General features: G+C 35.5%; 1 protein-coding gene across 1 annotated transcript in view; it reads right to left on the bottom strand.

Moving 5' to 3' along the window:
• Nucleotides 1-5774: 5774 nt before the first annotated feature.
• The window catches only part of BUB3 (BUB3 mitotic checkpoint protein), a 555213-nt gene continuing 535029 nt past the window's right edge, over nt 5775-25958 (bottom strand). Inside the window, exon 9 of the mRNA XM_069099164.1 lies at nt 5775-11024. Coding sequence (XP_068955265.1) covers nt 10994-11024 — 31 coding nt within the window. The 3' untranslated portion in view covers nt 5775-10993. The remainder of the gene's footprint in view (nt 11025-25958) is intronic.

Raw genomic sequence — 25958 nt, 5'->3', positions numbered from 1 at the left:
ACAGTGAAGTCAGAACTCCTGCATCAAAAGCTTCCAAGAAAAATATGAATTGGTTACAGGCCATAGAGGACCTTAAGAAGCAGATAAGAGAAGTGGAGGAAAAATTGGGAAGAGAAATGAGAACGATGCAAGAAAATTATGAAATAAGAGTCAACAGCTTGACTGAGGAAAATAACACCTTAAAAAACTAACTCAAATGGCAAAAGAGGCTCAAAAAGGCAATGAGAAGAATGCCTTAAAAAGCCAAATTTGCCAGATGGAAAAAGAATCTCAAAAGCTCACTGAGGAGAATCATTCCTTCAGAATTAGACTGGAGCAAATGGAAGCTAATGACTTTATGAGAAATCAAGATGCTGTTAAACAGATCCAAACAAAAGAAAGAATAGAAGGCAATGTGAAATATCTCATGGGAAAAACCACTGACCTGGAAAAATAGATCTAGGAAAGATAATTTTAAAATTATTGGACTACCTGAAAGCCATGATCAAAGAAAGAACCTAGAAACCATCCTCCAAGAAATTCTCAAGGAAAAGTGCCCTGATGTTTTAGAACCAGAGGGCAAAATAGACCTTGAAAGAAACCACCAATCACCTCCTGAAAAAGATCCCAAAAAGAAAACTCCTAGGAATATTATAGCCAAGTTGCCAGATCAAGGAGAAAATATTACAAACAGCCAGGAAGAAACTATTTGAATATTGTGGAAACAAAATCAGGATAACCCAGGATCTGGCAGCTTCTACACTGAGGAATCAAAAGGCTTGAAATATGATATTCCAGAGGTCAAAGGAGTTGGGATTAAAACCAAGAATCACCTACCCAGCAAAATTGAGTATCATGTTTCAGGGGGAAATATGGTCATTCAGTGGAATAGAGGACTTTCACGCATTCTTGATGAAAAAGCCAGAGTTGAATAGAAAATTTGACATTCAGATACAAGAAGCAAGAAGGGAAAAGAAATCATAAGGAACTTATCAAAGTTGAACTATTTACATTCCTACATGGAAAAACGATAATTGTAACTGATGAAACTTTTCTCAGTATGAAAATATTTGAAGGGAATAGATATATATGTCTATATCAGAGGGTATATGGGCATATGAATACACATGTGAATGTGTGTATATGTTTACAGGTATACATAGGGGCACAGGACCAATTTAATAGGAAGGGATGATACTTAAAAGGTGAAATTAAGAGGTGAGAGAGGAATATAATGAGAGGAGATGGGGAGAGACAGAATGGGGTAAACTATCATGGAGGGGAAGAATAGGAAGGCAAAAAGGAATGGGTCAACCTTATTCTCATTGAATTTGGCTCAGGGAGGGAATGACATACACACTAAATAGGGTATCTCACCCTCCACAAGAATAAGGGGGAAGGGGATGAGAGGGGGGATGATGGGAGAGCAGCCTGGGGGGGAGGGAAGTTGGAAGCACCCACTTTTGAAAAGGGACGGGATCAAAGTAGAGAACAGAACAAGTGGGAGGTGGGATAAGAGGGAAATATAGTCAGTCTTTTACAATATATCTACTATGTTAATGTTTTGCATTAGCTACACATGTACAACCTATACTGAACTGTTTATCTTCCCAGTAAGGGTGGGTTACAAGGGAAGAAGGGAATGAATCTGGAATTCAAAGTTTTAAAATCAAATGTTTAAAATATATATTATTATTATTAATACTATTTTACATGTAATTGGGAAATAAGATATACAGACACTGGGGCATATAGATCCACCATGCCCTACTGGAAAAGTCGAAGGGGGTATGGAAGAAGATATGGGAGAGAGCAGATTGGAAGAGGGGATATCCTGTGGGACTATTTTGGGCTGGTGGGTAGGGGAAAAACGGGAAGAAAATTTGTAACTCAAAATCTGGCGGAAATGAATGATGTAAAACAGAATAGGCATTTGAAAAAATGAAAAAAAAATTGGAAATTGCTATAAATTATGAGACTCCTACCCACTTTTGTCGTATATTATATTCAATCTGAATTTTAAGAACTATCTTGCTTCATCCCTTTACATAAAGGGAAGCTTATTTAAGAGAGCAGGAAAAGCAAGCCTGAGTCCTCCCAAGACCTCCCAGATGGATGGGTTGCAATAGCTTGGGAAAAAATCCTGCCAGAACAGTTCACTACTAATAACAAGACTCAGCAGACACTAGAAAAATCATGGAAAAAAGGGAAAATTTGGTAATTACTCTTTGTGAAAAGGTACAAAGGACAAACCTTGTAGATTTTTATACACTTGCCAGGTTTCTTGAAATCAATGTTTGGGCAAGGTCATATCTTATCACCCCTAGGAAAATAATTTGTTATGGATTATGGAACTTCTAAACAATGAATTGGCTTACTGAGAACTTGTTAAACAAGTTTGTTTAATATAGAAGTGATTTCTAATAATGATCTTTACACCAGGATGAGTCTAAACGCAAGGAGAAAAAAACAAATGATGGATGTTAAGTGAAATCTATTGTGTATGTTTGTGTGTATATGTGTGTGTGTGAATCCTAGTAAATTTTAATTGCTTATTTCAACACCATCACAGTGAAAATAACTGTAACCAGCCCTAAGCTGTGATTAGTAAAACTTGCTATTTAAGGTAAAATTTCTTGGGACTGCAATCTGATACAGTTTTGAGTTTTGAATTCAAGTATAATTGCCTGAAGGTTCATCAAGTCAGTAATCCACTATATAAGAGAAATGTCACAAGTTACTCAGAGGGATTGAGATCCTGAACTGTGACAGGTAATGGTCTGTATCTGGAAAGACTGAGGGGATGACCATGGCAAGGCTGAAGGTAGGATCCTCGATGCAGTTTCCCATTGTGTTACTTCCATCTGAACAAGAATGTTTCCCACCTAGTTATACTGAATAATATGATTTGGAATTATTTCTGTATGATGGGGTATCAACTGTGACTCTTACTTGAAATCAAACAGAGTTAAGGATGCTTTATCCCAAACCTGTGCAACTTGGTAGTAGGTAGGGCTAAAAATTAAAATAGGCTAAACTTCTTGAGGCTGCAGATAGTTTTTTAGTGGCTCACTTTCCAAGTAAAGATATAATTAATGATTAAACTATTTTGCAAATAAACCACATTTTTTTAAAAAGGGAAATTTCAATTAATATAAATTCATTACTTGTTACTTAAGATTTTTATTTATCACGAAAACACACTGTTTAAAAATATTATTTTGCTAAGTAATACAAGTTTTAATACATTTTTTTTACTATTTACATTTAATGGGATATATTACACTTCTTGTCAGCAACAAGTTTATCGTACTCCAGAATCATGTTTGAAATAGATTTCTTTAGAAATCTGAAAATTGGGGCGGCCAGGTAGCACAGCAAGTAAGAGCACCGGCTCCAGTGTTGGAATGACCTGGGGATCGAATCCCGGGCTCAGACACTTAGCACCCACCCAGAAACACCTGGCCACATAACCTTGAGCAAGTTACTTAACCCCAATTGCTTAAAAAAAATCTAAAAACTAACTTTAGTACCTGCCTCATTTTATGAGTTTATTTTCTTGAAAAACTGTAGTTCCACACTGAGATCTTTTAACAATTTGGACACTTTAATTTTTCATTGGTGTCCAATTTGTTTAAGTCAGGATGTTTTGATTCGAAATGGTGATGAAGACTGTATTCCTTCAGAACAGCTATTACTCCTTGGCAAACAAGGCACAATATTTTGTGTTTCATGTAAGTAAACAAGTATCTATTTGTCCACTCCATATAAAAACTCTATATTGTGATTTGATCTTGTGTTTCTTTTTATCACCCATTTTACTAAGTCACCCTAAAAACTTTAATATCAGAAGCAAAAGATCTCCACAGCAACTGCTCACATACAAAAAAACATTGAGCTGAGTGTCTGATTGGAGAGTGACAGACACTCATGTAACTTCGAGGGTGGCACAGTGAGGGACGTGAAGAAACCCTTGCATTGTTGCCGCTCATCACACAGTGGGTGTCAGTTGCGTTGGCGCAAGACTGCACTCACTTGTTTCTCTTCAATGCCAGTAATGACTGAAAACACAGCAAAAAAAATGACTCACTCCTTTCAGACTAGAGACAGATTAATGATGGTTGGTTGCAGCAGGTCACATGACAAACAGGAGAGAGTGTGTAGTGGCAACCCACAAACCAAGTTACATGATGGACACAATAGTGACTAGTGGAAGGTGAGTTAAGTGGGGCACAAAGCAACTATTACGTCTTTACTTTCTTTTACATCCCCTACATTTTTCGTGGGCCACCCAAAATCCTTTGTTGGGCCACAAGTGGCCCATAGGCTATATACTGTGCAGATCTGCTTTACCCTGATAAACATATGTTGAATCATTCTGTGCCTTTAGGCTGAGGGCTGAAGAATCAGTTTTAATGCTGTTATAATCATTTCCTTGCTTTTTCCTTTTATAGCAAATTTCTATAACCAGGGCAGGTGACCAGTAAAATATATGAGCACAATGCAATTATGTAAAACCTTAATGTTTTCAAACTAAATGTGTAGTCATTCCATATCCCAAACAGCTAAGTAAATTAGTACTTGGGCTTGTCATCTGTCTGTTAATAGTTACATAGTCACATATAAAATTAAGTCCTTAAAGTATCTCATTCTTTCACAATACTATGGTGACAACTGGATAAAGGTAAAAAAAAAAAAAAAAACCACTTGTAAAACAAAGGTTTGAATCTATTCATTTATGAGATTAAAGTTAAAAAAAACCTCTTCTGTTTTGTTTTAAGGAATAGACTTTGATTGCAATCAGTCATCTTAGAGCAATAGTCAATGTGTAATATTTATTCCATTTGAATATGGTAAACAACTAAACATGTTTTAATACAATTCACTTGATATATACTGTTCTCTGTATACAATTGGGAATTACTTAGTGTATCTATATATTCCATCCCAGATCTTTTGTTATAATTGGAGCAAAGTCAGCCTCTTTTAAGTAAATTTGTGTGTGTAACCACTGAACCTAGGAGCAGGGAGTTTCCATCTGCAAAGAGTATTGTTACCTATATTTTCATATATAGAATGAGATCTTTCATAGCAATCTGATCCTCCTAAAGAAATTGAAATGGAAAACTTTGAGAAAGAAACATTTGACACATATAAAACTTAAATTCTGTGAAGTTTCAAGTAAATTATGGGTTCCTAATTTGATGCCCTTCTTATAAACTCTACCATTATTAAGATCAGGACTACAACACTTGAGCTAATTTTTACCACATGAACTAGCTATTGAAGAGTTTGTAAAATTTGAGAGGCTGTACTAACTTGTATTGAGATCTGTTTTGTAAAAGATTTTAGCAGATTTTTTTACATCTAAGTGCTTTTTACAAATAATCTGGAACCAGAGAAGCAATTCTACTGAAGAGGAGACCTCTTCCAGAATATCTAAGACCAGATGTTTCTAGAGACTAGTCAACTACATGGGACATCTGAGATCCAAGATGAAATGTGTTGATTAAATGGACACTGAGAGACTTGATGTTAATGTTAATGGGCATTATTGTATTACTTTGTCTTTCTGTTCTACTATGTCTATATACTCAATTTTCTCAGTTATTTTGGTGTCATGTGAATTCTCTCTCTAAATTTGTCCATGGCTTGTCCATGGCTTTAGATATTCTTGCTATGACTTGTACTGTGATTAATCAGTCTTGTTGCTCTTACACTGATCAGTCAGGGAAAATTGTGACAGATCTCCCATTGACAAAAGGGGGAAACGAAAAAAAATCAAATGATTCTGATTCCATTTTGTTACTGATTTTATTCTGTATCACCCCCAATGTATCATAAAATTGCCCGAGCCATGTTTCTTTGTCTCCCAACTTAGTTCAGAAATTGAGCTAGCTTATAGTAAGTTCAGAAATTCAGTTCTCACACTAATCACCAAATGCCACTGCTTCTTCCTTTATTTCCTTTGGGGTAAGACAGAAGAAAATTACAATTGTAATTGTTTATGGGTCATGTTGTTTCCCTACTCATACCTTATACTTATATTGTTATTAATTGTGTCTCCAAGGCTGAGCTCCTCTGCTCACCATACATGGTAAGATAACCAAACCACTTATGTACCAGTCAGGGAACCTTGCAGAAGATATCAAAAAGACTGCATGAGTAGATTACCAGGAGTGTAATGTATGGTGGGAACATGACCTACACAAAGAGAGTAAATGTAAATTGCAAAAGAAGTTCCAACTATCCCATGGGAGAATTTGCACAAGACTTGGGCCATTACTGGCACTATGCCTTCTTTGTTCTATATAATACCTTGCCTGACCTAGGGTTGGTGTGGGGATCTAAAACTTTGTCCTGCTGCCACTCAGGACAATTGGCCTCTTTTGAGTAAACTTCTCCAATTAATCCTAATAAGACCTATTAATTAGGGGTGGCTGGGTGGCACAGTGAGTAGAATGCCAGCCCTGGAGTCGGGAGGACCTGAGTTCAAATCCAGCCTCAACCACTTAACACAAAAACTAGCTGTGTGACCTTGGGCAAGTCACTTGGTCCAGGCTGCCCTGCCTTTCCCCCTCCAAAAAGCAAAAAAAAAAAAAAAAAAAATATTAATAACCAAGCTGGCATGGGCCCCTCTTTCTTCATTATGTCAGTATTCTTTCAGAAGGTCTGCCATCCTACAACTGGCATAATCAGGGCAGACTGTTCCTCTGAACAGATCTTATGTCCTTACAATCCTCAATAATTTTTAAGTGCATAAAAGGGATCCTGAAATCAAAATGTTTAAGAACTGATGGAGCACAATTTGTTTAGCCATTATCCAATCAATAATTATCTTTATTTCCAGTTCTTTGCTATTATAAAGATTTTGGTGCATATGGGGTCTTCCTTTCTATTCTGATGGAAGGAAATGAAAATCTATACAGCATAGAATAGAATGGGCCTAGAGTCACCTCCTAACCCCCAAGACAGCATCTAGTTTAAAAAAAACTTTATAAAGGTAAACATGTGGGTCCTAGTCCCAGTTCTGCCACTAACAGGTAATTCAGGGTGTCCCAAAGTCTACTGCACTAAGACTTTTGGTATATAAACCTTAGACAAGTCAGTTAACCTCTACTTTTTTGTTACAAGGGGGAACAAAGTGTGAGTTTGGAAGATACTGATAAAGGGGGGGGGGGCGTGTAAGGAAAAACAACATCAAATATTTTTTAAATATACAGAAAACAAAGTTTCAAAAGGAACACAAACAGGGTAATGTTGTCACTACCCTGTTAAATTTAAAATACATTAAAAACAAAAGGTTTCACATAGAATATTTCCATACTCTTTGTATATTGAAATGCTTTTTGATGTTTCTTAATAGAAAAGACTACAATTTTAAAGAAAAAAAGAGGAAAAGTCAGTTATTCTTTTGGGGTATCAACATCCTCAGCTGCCAAAAATGCCTGACCCATCTAGATCAACTAGGCTCATCAGTATAAAGCATGGGATTACATTTTTTGTGTTAATGGACTCCTTTGACAGTATGAGGAAACATCCCCCTTCTCAGAATAATATTTTGAAACACATTTTTAAAAATACATAAAATAACAAAGGAAACCAATTATAATGAAATACAGTTAGTAAAATATTTCTAAAAGAGACTCAGGATTAAAGAATGCCTAGAATGGAGCAATAGGGCAGACAAGTAATAATGGGAGGATTAAAAGAAAGAACCCTGAAAATTTCCTCCAATTCCTTCAGAAGGCATATATGTTCTTTGGATTGTTTTTATGGTTCTGTGATTTTGCCATTGTGCATATATCACAGTCCAAAAATAGGTCACACATCACTAGGGGACGGGAGTCTCAGATGCAGCTTAGAACCACATATCTGTCAGTTGAGTCTGCTGACAAATAACAAGATTGAGAATCATATGATACAATTCATTTCAAAGCATTTCCCAAAAATGCTCAGCATTATATAAATGTAAAAGGTTACTACTACTCAGATACAGAATTGTCTTCTGTAAGCTAACGGTTCATAGATGGGCTCATTTATTCATTCAACAAACATTTATTGCTTATCAACTAGAGGAAGACATTTTGCTGAGCACCGGGGGAAACTGAAAAATGAATTACATACAGTTGCTGCCTTTTGAGTACTTTGCCCAAATTCACATGGCTAATAAAAGTCAGGGCTTTAAATAGAAATCTTCTGACTGCAAACCCAGTGCATCAATCAGTTATAATGCAATGACTTTATTTCTTCAACAACTTGCACTGCCCCTGGAGAATAGGAACATTAATTATTTTTTAATTGTGTAAGTGGACATATTATTAGCAAATATTTACAAGCCTGAAATATGCAGATAAGTAGGCAGTGTACTAAAGAAAATCTTGAGATGTATCTTTTGATAGATAGTAAAGAATGACTATCCTGAAATATGCTCTTAATTATTTCTTATTGAAAGTGTTCTTAAAAAGCAAAAAGTCAACCTGCCCCACATAAAACCCTTTAAAATTTCTAACAAAAACTGAGCCCAGGAAATTGAACACTCAATATGACACTGTCCCTAATTAATGCTGTTATTCCTGTATTTTTCTTTTTACATCTTTTTTTTTAACAATAAGTAGTTAAGTAATGTCTATGTTAACTCTGAACTTCCTACCTATTAATAGTCAGTGTCACCACCTTCATGCGATTCAAATATAGTTGCTTTGCGTGTAACTGAAACAGAACACACACACATACACAAAAGTAATTTGACATATAAATGGGGGAAGGGAGAGTGTTGTGGGGAGGGTGGTCAAAAGAGGGAACATATTACTTAACTTTGTAATGATAATTACCTGAGCACAAAGATTATAAGAACATTCTATACTGGATACCATCCAGAAAATTAAATCTGTGTTGCAGCCTTAATACATCTGAATACTTGGAATTGGCAGAAAAACATCTATTCTATGAATAATGGCCCCTATGATCCCAGAGGACAGCAGTACATGAATTAAAAAAAAAAAGTCTCAAGCCTTTCCCAAAATGGTGCTAATGTTCCATGAAACTTAATTTTATAATTTACTGGCAGTCAAGATGGCAGGAAATAAAATAATTTACTATATTCTGCACAACAAACCCTGCTTTTCCTAGGAAGGGGTAATTATCCCCATGAAAAAAAAGGAAGAAAAAAATATGCCATCTCATATTAAGCTAAAGTCTCATCAAGAAGAGAAAAAGTGCCTCATTACATGTAATTACCAGGGAATTAGAAACATCATTTAACTAAATGAGTGAATAATGCTCAGGATATTGAAGAAACTTGCCTGCACTTCTGCAGAGCACTCTAAGTCCCATTACAAAAATTGCCCCTCTTTAATGGAATAATTTTAGGCCTCGTCTGCCTTGCTTTAAAAATAAAAAGCTTCAGAGGCAGAAAGAGGCTGAAACTGCCACAAACAACTGTTGAAAGGAGATGCAGAACGGGGGCGTCTCTCCTGGATACCAGGATTTAGAATGACTCATAATCTCACATAATAATGGAAACTGATTTGAAAAAAGAATTACCTCCTTTTTAATTGTACTTCCTCAAGACTGTGATAGAGGATGGATAACAGATGAAAGATTCTGAGGCTCAGGATACTACATCCATTTTCTTCTTTACAAAGATAGTTTCATCCAATGTTCACTCAAAAACAAAATATGACATACCTGCAGATTGGCCTTTATTGTGGCATATAATGTCATGGTTTTCTAGTCATTGAACAGATACCAGGCCTTTTTTCCCCACTTCTGCTTTTACTAATTGCCAAATTTTATTATGATAATAACTAATTCATTTGCTACTCTCACCTTTTTTGGAAAAAAAAAAATCTTCCTTCAAAAGAGGTTACTGTCATAATCCTAGTAACATTATGTTTCTGAAGACAGTATGAGAGAAATGTGAAAATGAATCAGGAGAAGGGGAAAAGAAATGGGCTTTTTTTAGTTATATTGAGAAACAGAGCTAACAATAATCAATATCTAAAAAGGCTTTATCATGGATTAGGAAGGGAAGGAAGGTCAAATTCCATTCCTAGAAACCAAGTCTTCAAATAGTCCAAAGTCCCTCTACAAGGTTGCTCATACATGTACTTTCATTCAAGGCAAAGGAAGACAATGGCTAACGCTAATTTCTTTTCAATTTGGCATTTATGTATTTATTTGTTTCCACTGTTTTGCTTACTTGGTCTTACCATAAAAAAAATGAGATTTTTTTAGAATATAGTAACAGAGGAAAAGGGTTGTAATTTTTAGACTGTTCTATACTTTTCACACATAGCGTACAAAGTTGTTCAGCCTGTGTAAAACATACGTCCCTTATACTTCTGCCCTGGTGAACATGAATATGTGTGAGAGATAAGACAGGACTGGAAAGACCTAGGTTCAAATGCTGACTCGAGCACTTAGCAGTCAACCCTGTGACCAAGGGTAAGGCATTTAACCTCTGCAAACTTCATTATCCTGATATGAAAACATCTACGTTGTAGGCCTGCAAGAAAAATGGAATCTGAATCCCAACTCTGGCAGCTGTGTGATTTCTGTCAAGTCCTTTCATTCATCTAGGTTTCCTTTTCCCCGTCTGTAAAATAAAGGGCTGGACTAAATCATCTCTCTAAGGTCCTTTCTAATTCTATATGCCTATAAACTTACTATCTACTTCACAGAACTGCTGTGAGAAAAGTGATTTATACACCATAAAGTACCACACATACAAATTGTTATATTACTAATTCTTCCTCCCACCTCTTTCTGTATTCCTGTCATGAAGATGCAAACATTACTCTCAGTCTAGCACAAGTAACTGAAGCCAAGAAATAGCAGGTAAACCAAATGCTAAATATCAGTTTTTATAGAACTATAAGTAGTGTTCATAACAGACATATATTGTTAGAAAGTTTCAAGTTAGGTAAACAGGAGGGTAAGGAACACGAAGCCAGGCCTGAGCTACTGTCTTTGTAGCCATATGTGACTTCTTTTCTTCCTTCTGGGCAAGTCACTCCAAACCTTTCTGAGACCCAGTTTCCCTAAGACAAAGAAAGAAAAACATGCAGTTATTAAGAGGGAAAAGATGAAAAAGAATGAACTAAAAACAATGAAAGACTTGAAAGATGAAATATGGCGAGGGCTGATAACAGACAAATGCAGCTTAGGTATTTTAAAGTCCCAAAATGAAGCAACTTAAGCTGTAATTTTTTTTAATCTCCATAAAATTTAAACCTCTTCAGGCCACCTATCCACCTACCCAAATTGGTAAGCTTTTGCCTTATCATGCCATTGCCCATTTCTTACCCTCATCTCTTGCCAACACCCAGAAATAGAGTATTCTCCCACTTTAACATAAGTTCCTTGAAAGCAAGGAGTGTATCCCTTGCTTATATTTGTATTTCTAGTACTAGGCACAGTGCCTGGCACACAGTAACAGTAAGCACTGAATAAATGCTTTATTCATCTTTCTTTATTCCAAAGTGTATGAGACATAAACAAAGGAAAATTATGATGGGGAAGAATCCAAGTTATAAAGTTCCAGTAATATAGGCTGATAATCATTAATTTAATTCAATCTAGTTCAATTCAACAGCCACTTATTAAATGTCTATGAAATGCAAAGGTCCTAAGGATACAAAAATATGAATAAGACTAGGAGTTTGCCCTCATGGATCTTATAATATAGTATACGGTACACAACACATAAATAAATAATAAGTAATGTATACAAAATACTATTCAAGCACCAGCAGGAAAAAGTTCATTTTGGGCTATAGGATTTCATAGGATAATAAAGGCCCTCAGTAAGACAACTTTAATAATACTTTATTTCAACATGTCATTTAAAAACTTTTTCATATCCTTAAACCATTCCTGTGAGACCAGCTATTAGAATCACACTTCACAGATGACACCCCAAGAGTCAGTAACTCGGCTACTTATCTCCAAGCTATTCAATAACAGAGTTATTGATGCCTACTGTGGGGTTCCTTGTACCATACCACTAGATGAAGGTAGTAACAGTATAAGCAAAGCCACTTATCATTCATCTATTCATGTATTTCTAATTACCTGGGATTTTCAAATGGAATCCAAAACATTTCACTATCTATACTTTGCTTTTTCCGTTTGGGAAACAAAATTATAACATACCCGCAGACTGGTCTTTATTGTGGCATAATGTCAGGGTTTTCTAGTCTTTGAACAGATACCAGGCCTTTTGTAAACTATTTGAATCATTTTAATCTACATAAATATTTTTTCAACAAGATAATTTGCATTTCTATTAAAGAAAAAAAGCTTGACTAGGTTCTACTTTGACAATCACATTAAAATATGAATGGATAAGGTTTTTTTTCATATTATTTTAATGAACTTATGAACTCATAATGTGTAAAATCTCTCCAACAGAGCATATCTCAACACATTTTGCCTTCTCATCCTATAAAACTTATGAAAAAGAAAATCTAATACATCCTTTTTGAGAAACTACTCAACACACTGGATATTTTATTCTAGAGCTTAACCTTTCCATTCAAAGTGCAAAATTCCAAAGCTTTTTATGTTATCCCCTGTTATTACAAGATCAGCCCACCTGCTTTTGTGATCATACATTTTCTGCATAAAATTTTACTTTTTATGTGCAATTCACTGAAATGTTACACCCTACTTATGCCTAGCATATATTTCTACTGGCCTTTGAATTACCTAAAGTGTCATTTATGCTTTTTGGAGACTGTAGTATACTATGATTTCCAGCCATACAAGAAACACTGGAAGAATACTGCTTTTTTTTTTTTTTTGGCTTTTTGGAAAGGGGAAGATAAGGCAATTGGGGTTAAGTGACCTGTCCAAGGTTACACAGCTAGTTTTTGTGTTAAGTGTCTGAGGCTGAATTTGAACTCAGGTGCTCCTGACTTTAGGGCCAATGCTCTATTCATTGCGCCACCTAGCTGCCCCCATGGATACTGCTTTTAAGGGGATGGAATTTTGTATCAAGAAAAAGCTTAGGATCATTAAAAATGCTATACAATTCCCTAAATACAATTCAATCTATTTTTCCTCCTACTGTTCAGATTTTTAATTCTTTATTTAAGTAAACTCTCTTTACTAATACAGATTGGAACTATTCTACGACTTGTAGACATATAACTATAAATGATAGTTGTAAGCTAGGGAGTAAAGTGAATATAGAGTTCTAGATCTGGCTTCAAGAAGAACTTAGTCCAAATCTTCCCTCAAACATTTACTAGCTGTGTGTTCTTGGGCAAGTCACTTAACCTCTGTCTACCTCAGTATCTTCAACTGTAAAATGGGAATAATAATAGCATCCACCTCCCAGTTGTTGTAAGGATAAATGAGATACCTGTTAAGGACTTTACAAACTTTAAAACACTACATAAATACTAGCTATTATTATTACTATTATATTGAGTTGACTGAGACACTAAGAAGCTAGGTGACTTGTCAGAAGTCAAGCAACCAGTATGTATTAGCAATGAGACTCAAACACAGGTCTTTGAAACTCCATGATTAGCTCTCTATTCTGTGCTGCCTCTAAAAATATACTCAGTTAACTGAGTTAATACTTGTAATATTCTAGTTAACTAACTAGTAAAATCTGAAGAATAATAGCTGTCCAAGTGTCAATGTCATGACCTGCAGAATTCTGTAATAACCATCCAGGAAAATTCCATAGGATGAAAATTGGGTACCAGCTTAAGATTTTGTGATGTTATTCTGCACAACTTGATGAAAAGATCTTGGAAACTTCACAGTGACATGGTGACGATCCTGGTAAGATCTACCAATCTCAAAAGGCTTTACAGTAGCGAGGTGGCGAAGTAGATGGAGTGTGGGGCCTGAAGTCAGAAAGATTAATCTTCCTGAGTTCAAAATCTGGCCTCCGACACTTACTAGCTGTGTGATCCCAGACAAGTCACTTAACCCTGTTTGACTCAGCTTTTTCATCTGTAAAATGAGCTGGAGAAGGAAATGGCAAACTGTTCCTGTATCTTTGCCAAGAAAATCTCAAATAGGTTCACGAACAGTTGGCCACTATTGACTCAACAACAACAGGACAAGTGACAGAATATATCTCAAAATTAAGAATCAATCAAGCTAAGTTCCAAAGTGTTTATCACCATATAATTGTTTTTGTTTACAGCTGAGTATCTACACACATACACACACATACTCCAATTCCATTACAAAGTTTGGGGGGGAAGGGGATTGGGGAAGATGGAGGGGGGAGAAGAGTTGCTCTGGTGTGGAACTGAATATAATATTAGATTTTTTTTTCATTATATTGATCAGTTTTGTTCAATGTTTCCCTCATTTAAAAAAATCTTTCTTATACAGGATGGCTCTCTGGGAGGGGAGATAAAGGATACAGCAAAATAAAATCAAATAAAAATCTATTTTTAAAAAGACTAAGGCAAAGAGCGGTTGCAACCTGCATTGATAGGGGAAATACCCATCCTTAAAGGACTGGAGTGTTAACGCCAAATAAACTCTCAGAGAAAGAGTAGGAAGAATGTGCCTTCTGAGTCATTTCCCATAAAATAATACCCAGTGTTTGATCGGCCATGATCTGCTGCCCTGTTTGATTTCAACTCCACTGAACAAGATGCCCTTCCCAAATTAAGCTCATCATTTCCAATCTCTTCACCATGCTGCTAAATCAAACCTCCCTCAGTCTCCTCTCTCCCCTATGATTAGAGGGCAAGAGGAGGGTGCAGCAAGCTCCTCCCAATGTCTTCCTTTATAGAGGGCAGAAACTGGCGTTTCTGATCACCCCACTCTGTATCTACTGTCCTTCCAGGTTTCATTTTCATGGAACAAGACTCTTTCCTGAGTTCTGTGCTGCCTCCCTCCATTGGATGGGGTAAGTTCCTTGAGAGCAGTCGCTTTTTATTAAATTTTTAAATCTTTTTATTAATTGTATCCCCAGGACTTAGCACAGCACCCAACACAGAGTAGGTACTTAATAAATGTTTATTAAATTGGACTGGATTCTATAATCTGCAGGTCAGAGATCAGACCCACAAAAGTCCATCAAAGAAGATGATATTATCCTGCTTAGAGCCACATCAGGGGAAATGCAAGGACAAAGCTTCCTTCTAGGTATATAACTGAAGAACTCTGTACATCTGGTTTTACCACTTTGCCATTGAGTGAAGTCCTCAGCTTCACATAGAAGATTCAATTAGAGAATTAGAAAAGATAAAAAAAGGCTGACTTCCTATTTCCCTTTGCTGTTCTGAAAGACACATTATAGGAGTGAGATCAAAATGAGAAAATCTGAGTAAACGCAAAATAAATCAAACTCTAATTTGTTGTGGAGTTGTTTCAGTTATGACCAACTTGGTTTTTCTTGGCAAATAAACTGGAGTGGTTTGCCATTTGCTTCTCCGGTTCATTTTACAAAAGAGGAACTGAGGCAATCAGGGTTAAGTGACTTGCCCAAGGTCACTAGTGAAATTTGAACTCAGGAAGATGAGTCTTCCTGACTTCAAGCCCAGCACTATATTTACTATGCACATAGCTGACCACAAACTCTAATTATAAAGATATTTTTCTCCTGAATAATTAATTTCTTTAAAGGAAATAGGCATCAGAGATGGCTATCATTATTAACACTGGAAATCACTGAATGCACTGTGCCCAAAAAACTAGGTGGCACCATAGTGGACAGAGCCCTAGTTATTCTTTGTTCTTCATTTTCAAAGAGGACCATGATCATCAGGGAGGTGATGCCAGGACATACAAGTGAACTGGATTTAGACGAGGGAGAACTGTTCTAAGTCACCAGCCTCACTTCTCCTCCAGAGTCATTTGGGTCCAATAGCAAGATATAGATCAGGATGACTGAAGATGGCCTTGGATACAGTAGGAGACCATGGATGTCTTTTAACAGGTCTCAGTTTGACTAAAGCAAAGCCCATTTAGTAATTAAAGCTAAGTAAGAAATGAGGCAGAGAATGGCCTCTTTACCTAGCCAAAAAAACAAACAAACAAAAAAAAACAGAACAGAACAGACCAAACTAATATGGCAGGGAAGACCTTCAGGGTTTCTGGCCAAAACAGAAACAACTGCTATTTACATTTACTCAGAGACAATCAGGGCCCAAACAATGACCAAGTGGGTGCTTGGCCTGGGACCTACAGTTGGCAAAGCAAAGAGAGCCATAGATATTTGGGTTTAAGGAGTGGTCCTTAAGAAAAAAAGGTTTCAGCTATCAAAATTTACTAGATCCAGGAAGACCAGAGTTCAAATACCCTCTCAAATATTTAGCAGCTGTGTAACTTGGGTCAAGTCACTTAACTTCTGTCTGCCTCAGTTCCTTCATCTGTAAAATGAGGAAAATAAAAAAAAGCACCTACTTCCCAGGGTTGCTGTGAGGATAAAATGAGATATATGTAAAGTATTTTGCAAACCTTAAAGTACTATATCATAATCATTATTATAATTATCTACAAAAAAGTCAGTTTCCATTTCTTTTGTCTCAGACATGATCAAGTAATTTAATCCTCAAATTTAGATTTGAGAAATGAAAAAATGAGAGTGTCTTTCACATTAATAAGGAGGAGGAGGAATTTTACAACTCTTCTGGTGCTTTCTGAGCTCAAATATCGCAAATTAAATACTGCATAAGAACCCAGAAAATGGAAACTTCATATATGTGGCTTTTATTATTAAAAAATAACAGAGAAAAGCATTAATGTATATAACATGTTATATCAAGATATCATTTGTATTGTTCTTAGTCATGAGCTTTCATTATTTTTTCCTCAATTCCCATTTTAAAAAATGTTTTCACTAAAATATTAAAAGTTAAAGAATGTGTTCACTAGATCAACTTACACACCATTCTGGGATGATCTGGCTTTGGATGGAGGATATAACAGTAGTCTTAAGTTCTTTTAAGGGCCTGACCTCCTGTGTTGTGCCTTGCTGGCTTTGGGAAAAGGCATGACCCAGAGAATTATCAAATTTGGCACCTATTATCTCCCCATTAAAACCCAGAATACAGAGAGGCCAATTGGGCTAAAGCTTTGGTTCAGCCACTAATAGTTGGATTACACTATCTCTAAGAATCTTTCCAGTTGAGTCTCTGAAGTATATGTTCATCCAAGTTCACCACCACCTCCTAAGTTAAAGAGGTACTGGAAACACCTACTTCTAAAAAGTCCTTCAAAGTATTGAAGGAGATCCTAAAGTACAATGCAGCATGCATAAAACATGTTGTTCTTCTATGTCAGGCTTGCACTTTATTTTTCTAAATGCCGGGAAAGGCAGGCATACAACTATTCACACATTATCTCACACATCCCTGGTGATCAGAGGCACACTTAAATATCAGGTGATCAGACTTAGACCTTGAAAACTCAAAAGTAACAAAGAATATGACCTATTATATTTGTATTGTGTTTGTACCTTCTAATATAAAGTCCCCAATTTTAGCAGATAATAAACAGCAAGGATCTGAGAGGTGATGACAGGTAGCATGATGTAACAGAAAGAAATCTGAACTTAGAACTACACTGGACTTATATAAAGAGAAAAAGCCCAAAGAAATTAAGTTATATCAGAAAAACTGTGCAGGCCACAAGCTGAATCTTATGAGAATAAATACCATTACAAACAAACCTCTTTATTAGGATCAAAAAAAGATTCCAAGGCCCAGTCAATGGTTCACTTATTTCCAGCTTTAATAATATCCCAGTCTCAGGAACTAAATGAAGCCAAGGGTTTGATACAGTCAACTTTACTTTATTCCACAGCTAGAGGTCATATGCCTAACTGATTTATCAAAAAGCATTTATTTAATAGATACTCTGTGCCAAGCACTGTGCTAGGCTCAGGAATAAAACAGCCCCTGCCCTCCAAGAGCCTCCGTTTAACAAATATGAACAACCAGGTCAATCAGCATATACCCATTCCCACTACTGGTAAATCCTCTCAAAACCATATGCCCTTACTAAGGCAGGTCAAGTGCGTCAGCTCCATTTACAAAGGAGCATGTAACTTCTAAGCCATCACATAACACAACAAAGGTTTGGGCACATATATCCAAGAGGCTGAATACTGCAGGTACCTGAAGGCACCTACAGGAACCAAAGAGGACTGCTTGTTCAAGTGGATCCCTCCCACTCTGTTGTTCTTAAAATATTTGCTCTCATCATCAACTTCAGAGCAAAAAAACTTTAAAGAATAAAACCTTTAGAGATAGATAGCCCCTCTACTTCAAAAAAGAATTTTTTTTTTTAATAGATAGAGAAGGCAAATGGGTCAATAGTTACTCATGTTTTCTTGGTCAATTTTTTTTTAAATCAGGAAATGAAAGGAATATTTAAGAATATGGGTAATTTGCTTCTGTTTGTTTCTTGTGGCAATGAATCTTATAAATCAGTTAAAGATTTTTTAAAAAAGGAAAGACAGTCCCTCACATTTACTTTTAATTCTCTACCTCTTCTTAATTAAGTATAGGGTACTTAAAGTTATAATTCACATCTTTGGAAAAATCATACATTTTAGTCATAATTACATGATAAATATTTCATGGTATATATCTTGGTCATATAATTAGGAATAAAAAATGTAATCCCCAAAAGATGCTAAATAATTCAAACCACAGATAATGTGATTAGAGGCATGATTTAAATATGTTCAAAGGGTATACTAAAGACTTCAAACCTGATCTCTAAAGCAATATACTGCATCTCAGCTGTCTTTCAGAAAGAAAAAAATACTTTAAGTTGAATTGGCCCAAATTGAATTTGTTTTGTTGAATCTTGAAGGGAAAAAATAAAAGCAAATTTAAAGGGAAAAAAGGCAAAAAAATTTTTTTTATAAATTTTAAAAACAAATCATGACCTTTGGTCATAACAAAGGATAGGTTTCACTGGCCAATCATCCTCTTCAGCCACACAGCCCCTAGCAAAGAGATAGACATATAGTAGGTGCTTAATAAATTAATATTTGATAGATTAACTCATTGAAAAGCTCCCATTCCTATCCTGCAAAATAAGTAATAACAATTCACACTTATGTAACTTTTAACAATCTATACAAGTATTATTTTTGCAAGTATTACATGCAATTTTACAAATAAAGAAACTTACAGCAGTTAAGTGATTTGCTTAAAGTCACAAGGCCTAATCCTACAAACCAGATGAGGTGATTAATTTATAGGATTTAGATGAGGAAAACATCTTTCAGTCAAGTCAATGAGCATTTACTATGTGTCAGGAACTGTGCTCTGGGGATATAAAGGCAGAATCCTTGCCCTCAAGGAGCTCACAACCCAACCAAAATCAACAAAGCTAACCCCTCAATTTATAGTTTAGAAAACTGAGGCTAAGAGGTGAAGTGAATGGCTCATAGTTAGATTCAGAATTAAGCAGCAGAGCCAAGACTTAAGTCCAGGTCCTCTAACTTAAAATTCAAATCTTTGTACTGTACTACTAAAACAGAAACCCAGGGAGGCCAGGTAGCACAGTGAGTAAGAGCACCGGCCCCAGCGTCGGGATGACCTGGGATCGAATCCGGGCTCTGATACTTAGCACCACACCCAGGAATAACTGGCCATGTAACCTTGAGCAAGTTACTTAACCCCAATTGCTTAAAAAAAAAAACAAAAACAGAAACCCAACTCTCCTGTCATCCCATCATTCTTCCCGCTATACCATTCTGCTTCTGCACTAAGATGGAATAATAATGGTTCTATCCTCCAGTCTTCAACCAAACAGAATCAGTGCTGTCACATCTTTTATAGCTGAAAAAAAATAGATTCTGGAAAAAATAGTTGCTGGGTTTAAAGAAATCCCAAAACATATTTTAAGTTAAGAACCTTTAAAGAGTTAACAGAAATATAGTACCACTGAAAATAACCTGAATCCTTCATATTTCCACAGCCCAGTGGCACCCAATGTAGTGAAAGATTAAAAAAGAAACAATTACATAGACAATGCCACAATAAAATGCCATTATAATAAACCAAATTTATTGGAAGTCAAAGAAGCATGCTGTCCAAAGTTATATGCAATACTTCAGAGAGTATACAACATAATCTTAGGGTTAAAAGAGACGTTGGAGATCATTTAATCCAACTCTTTTGTTTTATAGATAAGGAAACTAAAGCTTAGGGAGGTTAACTGACCTAGCTAAAGGTCCCACAATTACTCCCAATTTCCCACTTCTTACTCCCAAAAATAAGCCAAGTAAAAAGATAATGATAGTAGAGGACTCTATAACCTCTAATGAATTTAAAGCCTTCTCCTAGAAGTGTACCCTTTGTGGATTATATTTTGATTTGTGTAATATACATTCAAACTGAAATATTCAAGCTACACAATTCCATCAATGACTTTAAAACAACAACTTACTCATGTTAATTCATCAATATGTACTAGATCCTTATGCTAAAAGCACTGTAAGGCTACAAGAATCTATAAAATGGGAGTGGAGGAAGGAAACTGACATTTTTTAGGCTATGGTTTTTTAAAAATATTAAACAAGTTATATTTCAAAAGTAAGACAAAAACTAAATATACATAGTCTCACAGATTATCACAAGTGAAAAGAACATTAGGCCAACATTAATATTTCTGGCATGAATAAACTAAGGTCCAGAAATGTCCGGTGATCTGCTTAAGGCCACATTAGTTGGTAACAATCCCAATACTAAACCTAAGTTTTCTGATTCTGAGTCATGCTACAATTTGAGTATGATTTTTATTGCAGAGATAAGATAATATTTCTCCAAACGTATTTTTTCTTTCTTCAAAATATGCCAAAGACCTAGAAAACCTATTATACCAAACAGTCTGCTATAATCATCTTATTAATATGTATGTATTTAATTGTCCAGTGTGGCCAAAACAAAAACACTTATTCTGAATGTACACAGTCCTCTGAAATCCCAGAGGCATATTCAGTTAAAGCCAAACTGTGGGAAGAAGTGTGTGATAATACCAGGACTAAGAGCAATTTCCTAAGCAATTGGCTGGCTGAGTCACTCGAAAATGAGCAGATTTTAATTTTTTAATGTACTGACAGTAAAGTGCACTATTTTATCATGTACTCAAAAAGCCCAATTACTTCACAGTACACTCAAACTGCATCAGAACCAGAGCTGTTCCTTGTCCACATGCAACAGACTGGTTTAATAATTGCTGCAGGGTTACAACTGGACTGTTTCATGCCAAACAACACAAAAGAACTTATTACACATTATTATACATTTAAAAATGGACCACTAAAGAGCAAAACTTTCACTATGCTTTGTTAGAACCATTACAGTTGAATTTTATCTGAAAAGAATGAAAATGGTGGTAATACCCTATATTGTTTGGAGACTGATAAAAAGAAAAAGCCCCATCCCAGCATTAAAAAGCCTGCATGATTATCAGTAAGCAGTGACCAAGAGAAAAGGTCCACTCAATGGCATACTATTGTAACACTCAGGGCACAGATGCCACTTGGCTTCTAATACCATAGTGTTATGAGCCTCTTATGAGGGACAACTTGTGATTTTTTTTTTCTTACAAGCAGTCAACAATGATGGATGATTCTATTAGAAAGGCAGCTAGGACTCCATGTTTTTTGCAAGGGCCTCAACATTCAGTAAAAGGCAATGACTTAAGCTTTTTTAGATCTCAATTCCTGATGAGGAATCAGTATAGCCTTTGTTCAGGTCCTCATATAGATCAGGAGGCTTGCTTCATATGATTTCTTCAGTTTCTAATCCTCTTGCCTTTATCTGTATTTCTAGAGAGCTAGTAAAAGAAATCTCAAAAAAGCAAGGTCCGATTTCTACTTTAAAATATTTCAGTTTCAGATATTAACATGATTACTTCCTGGTTTCAACTAAATCACCTTTCCATTCAACCAGTTTCCCTTAAGATATTAAAATGTAAAGCTGTTAAATGTCTTAAATAGTAATAGCTCTGACATCCTAGAAAAAGGTTACTCCCTGTGCTAAGAGAAGAACCAGTTCTCATTAAAAAATAATATAAAAGAAATTCCAGAGTTTGTACTTAAAGAAACAATGATAATCAAGCCAGCTCTAAATACTTTCTCCTCTGGGAATTTGTTTATTCTGAAATTAGCAAAAGATAAAAATAATGGAAACAAAATAATAGAAAATGAATAGAAACCTGAAAAGTCATCTAATCCATTCCCTCAAGCATGAATTACTTCTTCAATATCCCAGAAAAAGTGATTAACCAATTGACCACACTGAACATATCAACAATAGAGAGGTTTGTTTTCTTCTCCAGGCATATATGTGAGACGCAACAAAGATGCTCCAAAGATTCCTCAAATTTGATAACTAGTACCTATTGCTGATGATGTGCATGGGTACAGATGATAGAAAGCATTATTAAATATTACCAAGTGATTAACAAGAAAATGAAGACCTGAGGAATACAGGTTCTGTTTTCAACTCTGCTGAAAATTCAAGTGAAAGGTTTCAGAAGGGAGAAGATTTGTAAAGAGCTGGTTAATAAGTTATCTAAAGATGGCATTTATATTTTGGATTATAGATTAAAATAAGGGAGACCAGGCTCTTGGCCTGGGATGGAGTATCTAGAAGGACAGGAACTAGGATAAGTAAAGGGGTCTTAAACTCTTGCATATGAGGATTGAAGGTAATCGGGATGTTTAACCTGAAAAGAGGATAGTTGTCTGAAAGTATGTACAGGGCTACCATGCGAAAGAAGGATTAGATTTGTTCTGCCTAGTCTCAAAAGAAAAGAACTGGGAACGATGGATGGAAGTTAAAAAGCAAACAAAGGCAAATTTTGTCTAGGACTAAGAAAAGGATTCCTAAAAATTAGAAGTATTCAAGTACAATGTGCTGTTTGACAGGTAGTAGGTTTTCTTTCATTGGAGGTCTTCAAGAAAAAGCAAGATAAGCATTTTGGTATAAAGTTGAAAGGATTCTTATTTGGACAGCGATTGGATCACATAGCCTCTGAGGTCACCTCCAATTGTGGGATTCTATGATTCTGAATGCTTCTGTTCTGACAGGAAACTTCCTATCTTATCAAGATTGCTCATTCCAGTTTTAGATAGCTACAATTGTTGTGAAGCTCCTTCTCATGTTGAAGGTAGATATGCCAAACTAAAGTTGCATACACTGGTCCTATTCCAACCCTCTAATGCCAAGCAAAATAAATCTAATTCTTTTATCATTTAGCAAGCAAAGAGTGTTTGAAATTTTATTTTATTTTTAATTTTGGCATGAGAATCCAGAATTTAAGTCTGTGGGATGTTCACAGTTTCTCTGTTATCAATGTGCCTACTGAAACATTATGTATGCTTATTACAATTCTGACAGCTATTTCCCAAGTCTGCTCCTTTCTTCCTTGTTACTCACCTTTAGACCTAGTTCACTGTCCATCAGAAGTGTTAGTCTAAGACGTGCATTAAAGGAAACAGATCTAGTAGTTATCCATCCAACTGCATAGCACAACAGATATTTTTTCATCCATCTGATTTTCCTATATAGGACAGTAAGGATGAATCCTTTTGAATCATGGCTATGATTCTCTCTTGGGCCCTCTTCATAACTTCATCAGATTCTATCCCATTCACCAGATTCTAATCATCTCTATTCAGATGAAATGCAGATTTATATATTCAGCCCCAGTTTTTCCACTGAGCTCCAGTCCTACAATGACAACTATCTACTGGATATTTCAAACTGAATGTCCTAGAAGCATCTCAAACTAAGTATGTCCAAGACAGAACTCTTCTGTCTTACACCAAAACCTACCCTGCTTTCAAACTTCACTATTACTGTCAAAGTCAACATCATTCTTCTGGTCCTATTCTTGACTACTTATATTCTTACCCCACAAATCCAATCAGTTGCTAAATCTTGCTCTTTCTCCACCCTCCCTGCCCAGTCCTTTGGATCCAAGAGCTTTTCTGTATTCTCATAGCCACAATTGTACATTCAGAACTATTATCACCTCCCACCTGGATTATGGCAATAGCCTACTAACTGGTTTTCCTCGCTCAAATTTATATGATCTTTCCTATTTAAGTCACTCAAAACTTATAGTGGTATATAGTATTAGATATTGCTCCAACCTAATTTCTGCCAAGATGCATTTCAGTTTTTGTTAATTAGGGTGGTCTTACCCCAGTAGTTATTGTCTTTACTGAATACTACTCATTTAATTGCTTTGGGTCTTGCTTTACCTAACCTGTTCTAAAAATTTTCTTTTTTTAACCAGTATCAAATTGTTTTGATGATTACTTTATTGTACAGTGTGAAATCTGAAATTCCTAAGCCCCTTTCCTTCCTACCTTTTTTCCCCTCTCATTTCCTTTGAGATTCTTGACCTTTTGTTTCTCGGGTTTTGTTAGTTTGTCTAGTTCTATAAAATTGGGTATATATTAACACAATACAACCATAAAGAATTAAATGTCTCTATTATTTCTCTTCCTTTATTTTTGTAAAGTGTTTATAGTTTTATTCAAATCATTTCTGAGTATTACCTTAGCAAAGACTCTCAAAAAAGTACATTTTGTTATTTTGAATAGAATTTCTTCTTCTATCTTTTCTTCCTGGATTTCACTGTTAATATACCACAAGGCTGGTTATTTTTGTAGGTTTATTTCATAACCTATTACTTGTTTCAATTAATTTTTAGCTGAATCTTATTTAATTATATCATACTGAATCTTGGTTGAATCTTGAACCTTGTATAGGTGAATCCTATTCAGCTATTCTAGGATAGTTCCACTGTCATTTTTGGGGAAAAAAAATTTATTATAGAAATCTTGACAAATCTATCCATTTTTCAACAGTTTTTTATCCTCCTTCAATGTCAACATTAAAACTCTTGGGAAAACTAAATTGGTCTTTTATCAAGCTTTCCATAATCTCATATTTTTGAGGTAGTATTGCTCATAATCTTCCACAATTCTCCTCCATTAGATTTTATAAACAAGCTGTTACCTTTGATTGTCATATCACTCTGCTTAGAAAAGTGATCATATATTCACTGGCTCAAGTGATTTCTAAGCCCTTTCCATTATGGTGATTTATTTACATGGTAACAATTGATGCCAATATCTGTTCCTTTACCCATTTTCCATTTTTTAAGAAGTGCCAAAAAATAAATTACATATCTTAATGAGTTAGGTTGGAATGCTTTTAATTGCACACCATCCATCCCGCCCTCTATTTTTGTTATTGCTTTTTTTTATCTTTGCTCTAACAAATTAATAGTTTGACTATATAAACTACAGATTTTTAGTGTTAGTGTGTGGTTTAGGAACTCCTAGGGTCCCCAAGACTCTCTCAGAAAGTCCAGAGTCAAAACTACTTCCATAATAATACTAAGATGTTTTAATTCCCAATAAAGTAAATATTGATGCAAACCACATAAACAAAACCTCTGAAGGAGTCCTCATTAATTTTTAAGAACATAAAGGGTCGTGAGGCCAAAAAGTTTGAAAACCACTAGTACTGACTAATAAATTACTTCCATATATGTATTTTCTTATCTGCTAAAATACAATTTAATTTTTATGATTTTATTTAATGTTTATATCCTGACTCTCCTAAATCTCTTCTCTGAGAAACTACAGATGACATGAGATTTCTAAATATTCTAGAAACCTTCAGTATCTCCCATTTCTCATTACTAAATTGTATTTTTCACTATTTTCCCCTATATACCTACTTTTATCATTGAAATCGCTGAGTACTAAAGTATAAGTCTGATTTAATTTGTAAGGTTTTATGTTATTCTTCATTAAACTGTTAGTCCTCTTCACACTATGTTACCTATGCTGGTGAAAAATTCACGGTGGTGTTTTATCACAAGTACTTCAACCTAAGACTACCAATAGTCTTTTGAGAAAAGCTTCCTGTCTCCTTTGGACACACTTAATCATCTGTCCAAATCTGCCATATTCTTTATTTGCCTCTTCAAAAAGAACC

The sequence above is a fragment of the Petaurus breviceps genome, unplaced genomic scaffold, assembly GCF_028583685.1.
Source record: "Petaurus breviceps papuanus isolate PSGF00001 unplaced genomic scaffold, PetGlider_PUasm1.0 37, whole genome shotgun sequence".
Taxonomy (NCBI): Eukaryota; Metazoa; Chordata; class Mammalia; order Diprotodontia; family Petauridae; genus Petaurus; species Petaurus breviceps.
The sequence above is the reverse complement of the archived record's forward strand: the minus strand, read 5'-3'. Positions and strand labels throughout refer to the sequence as shown.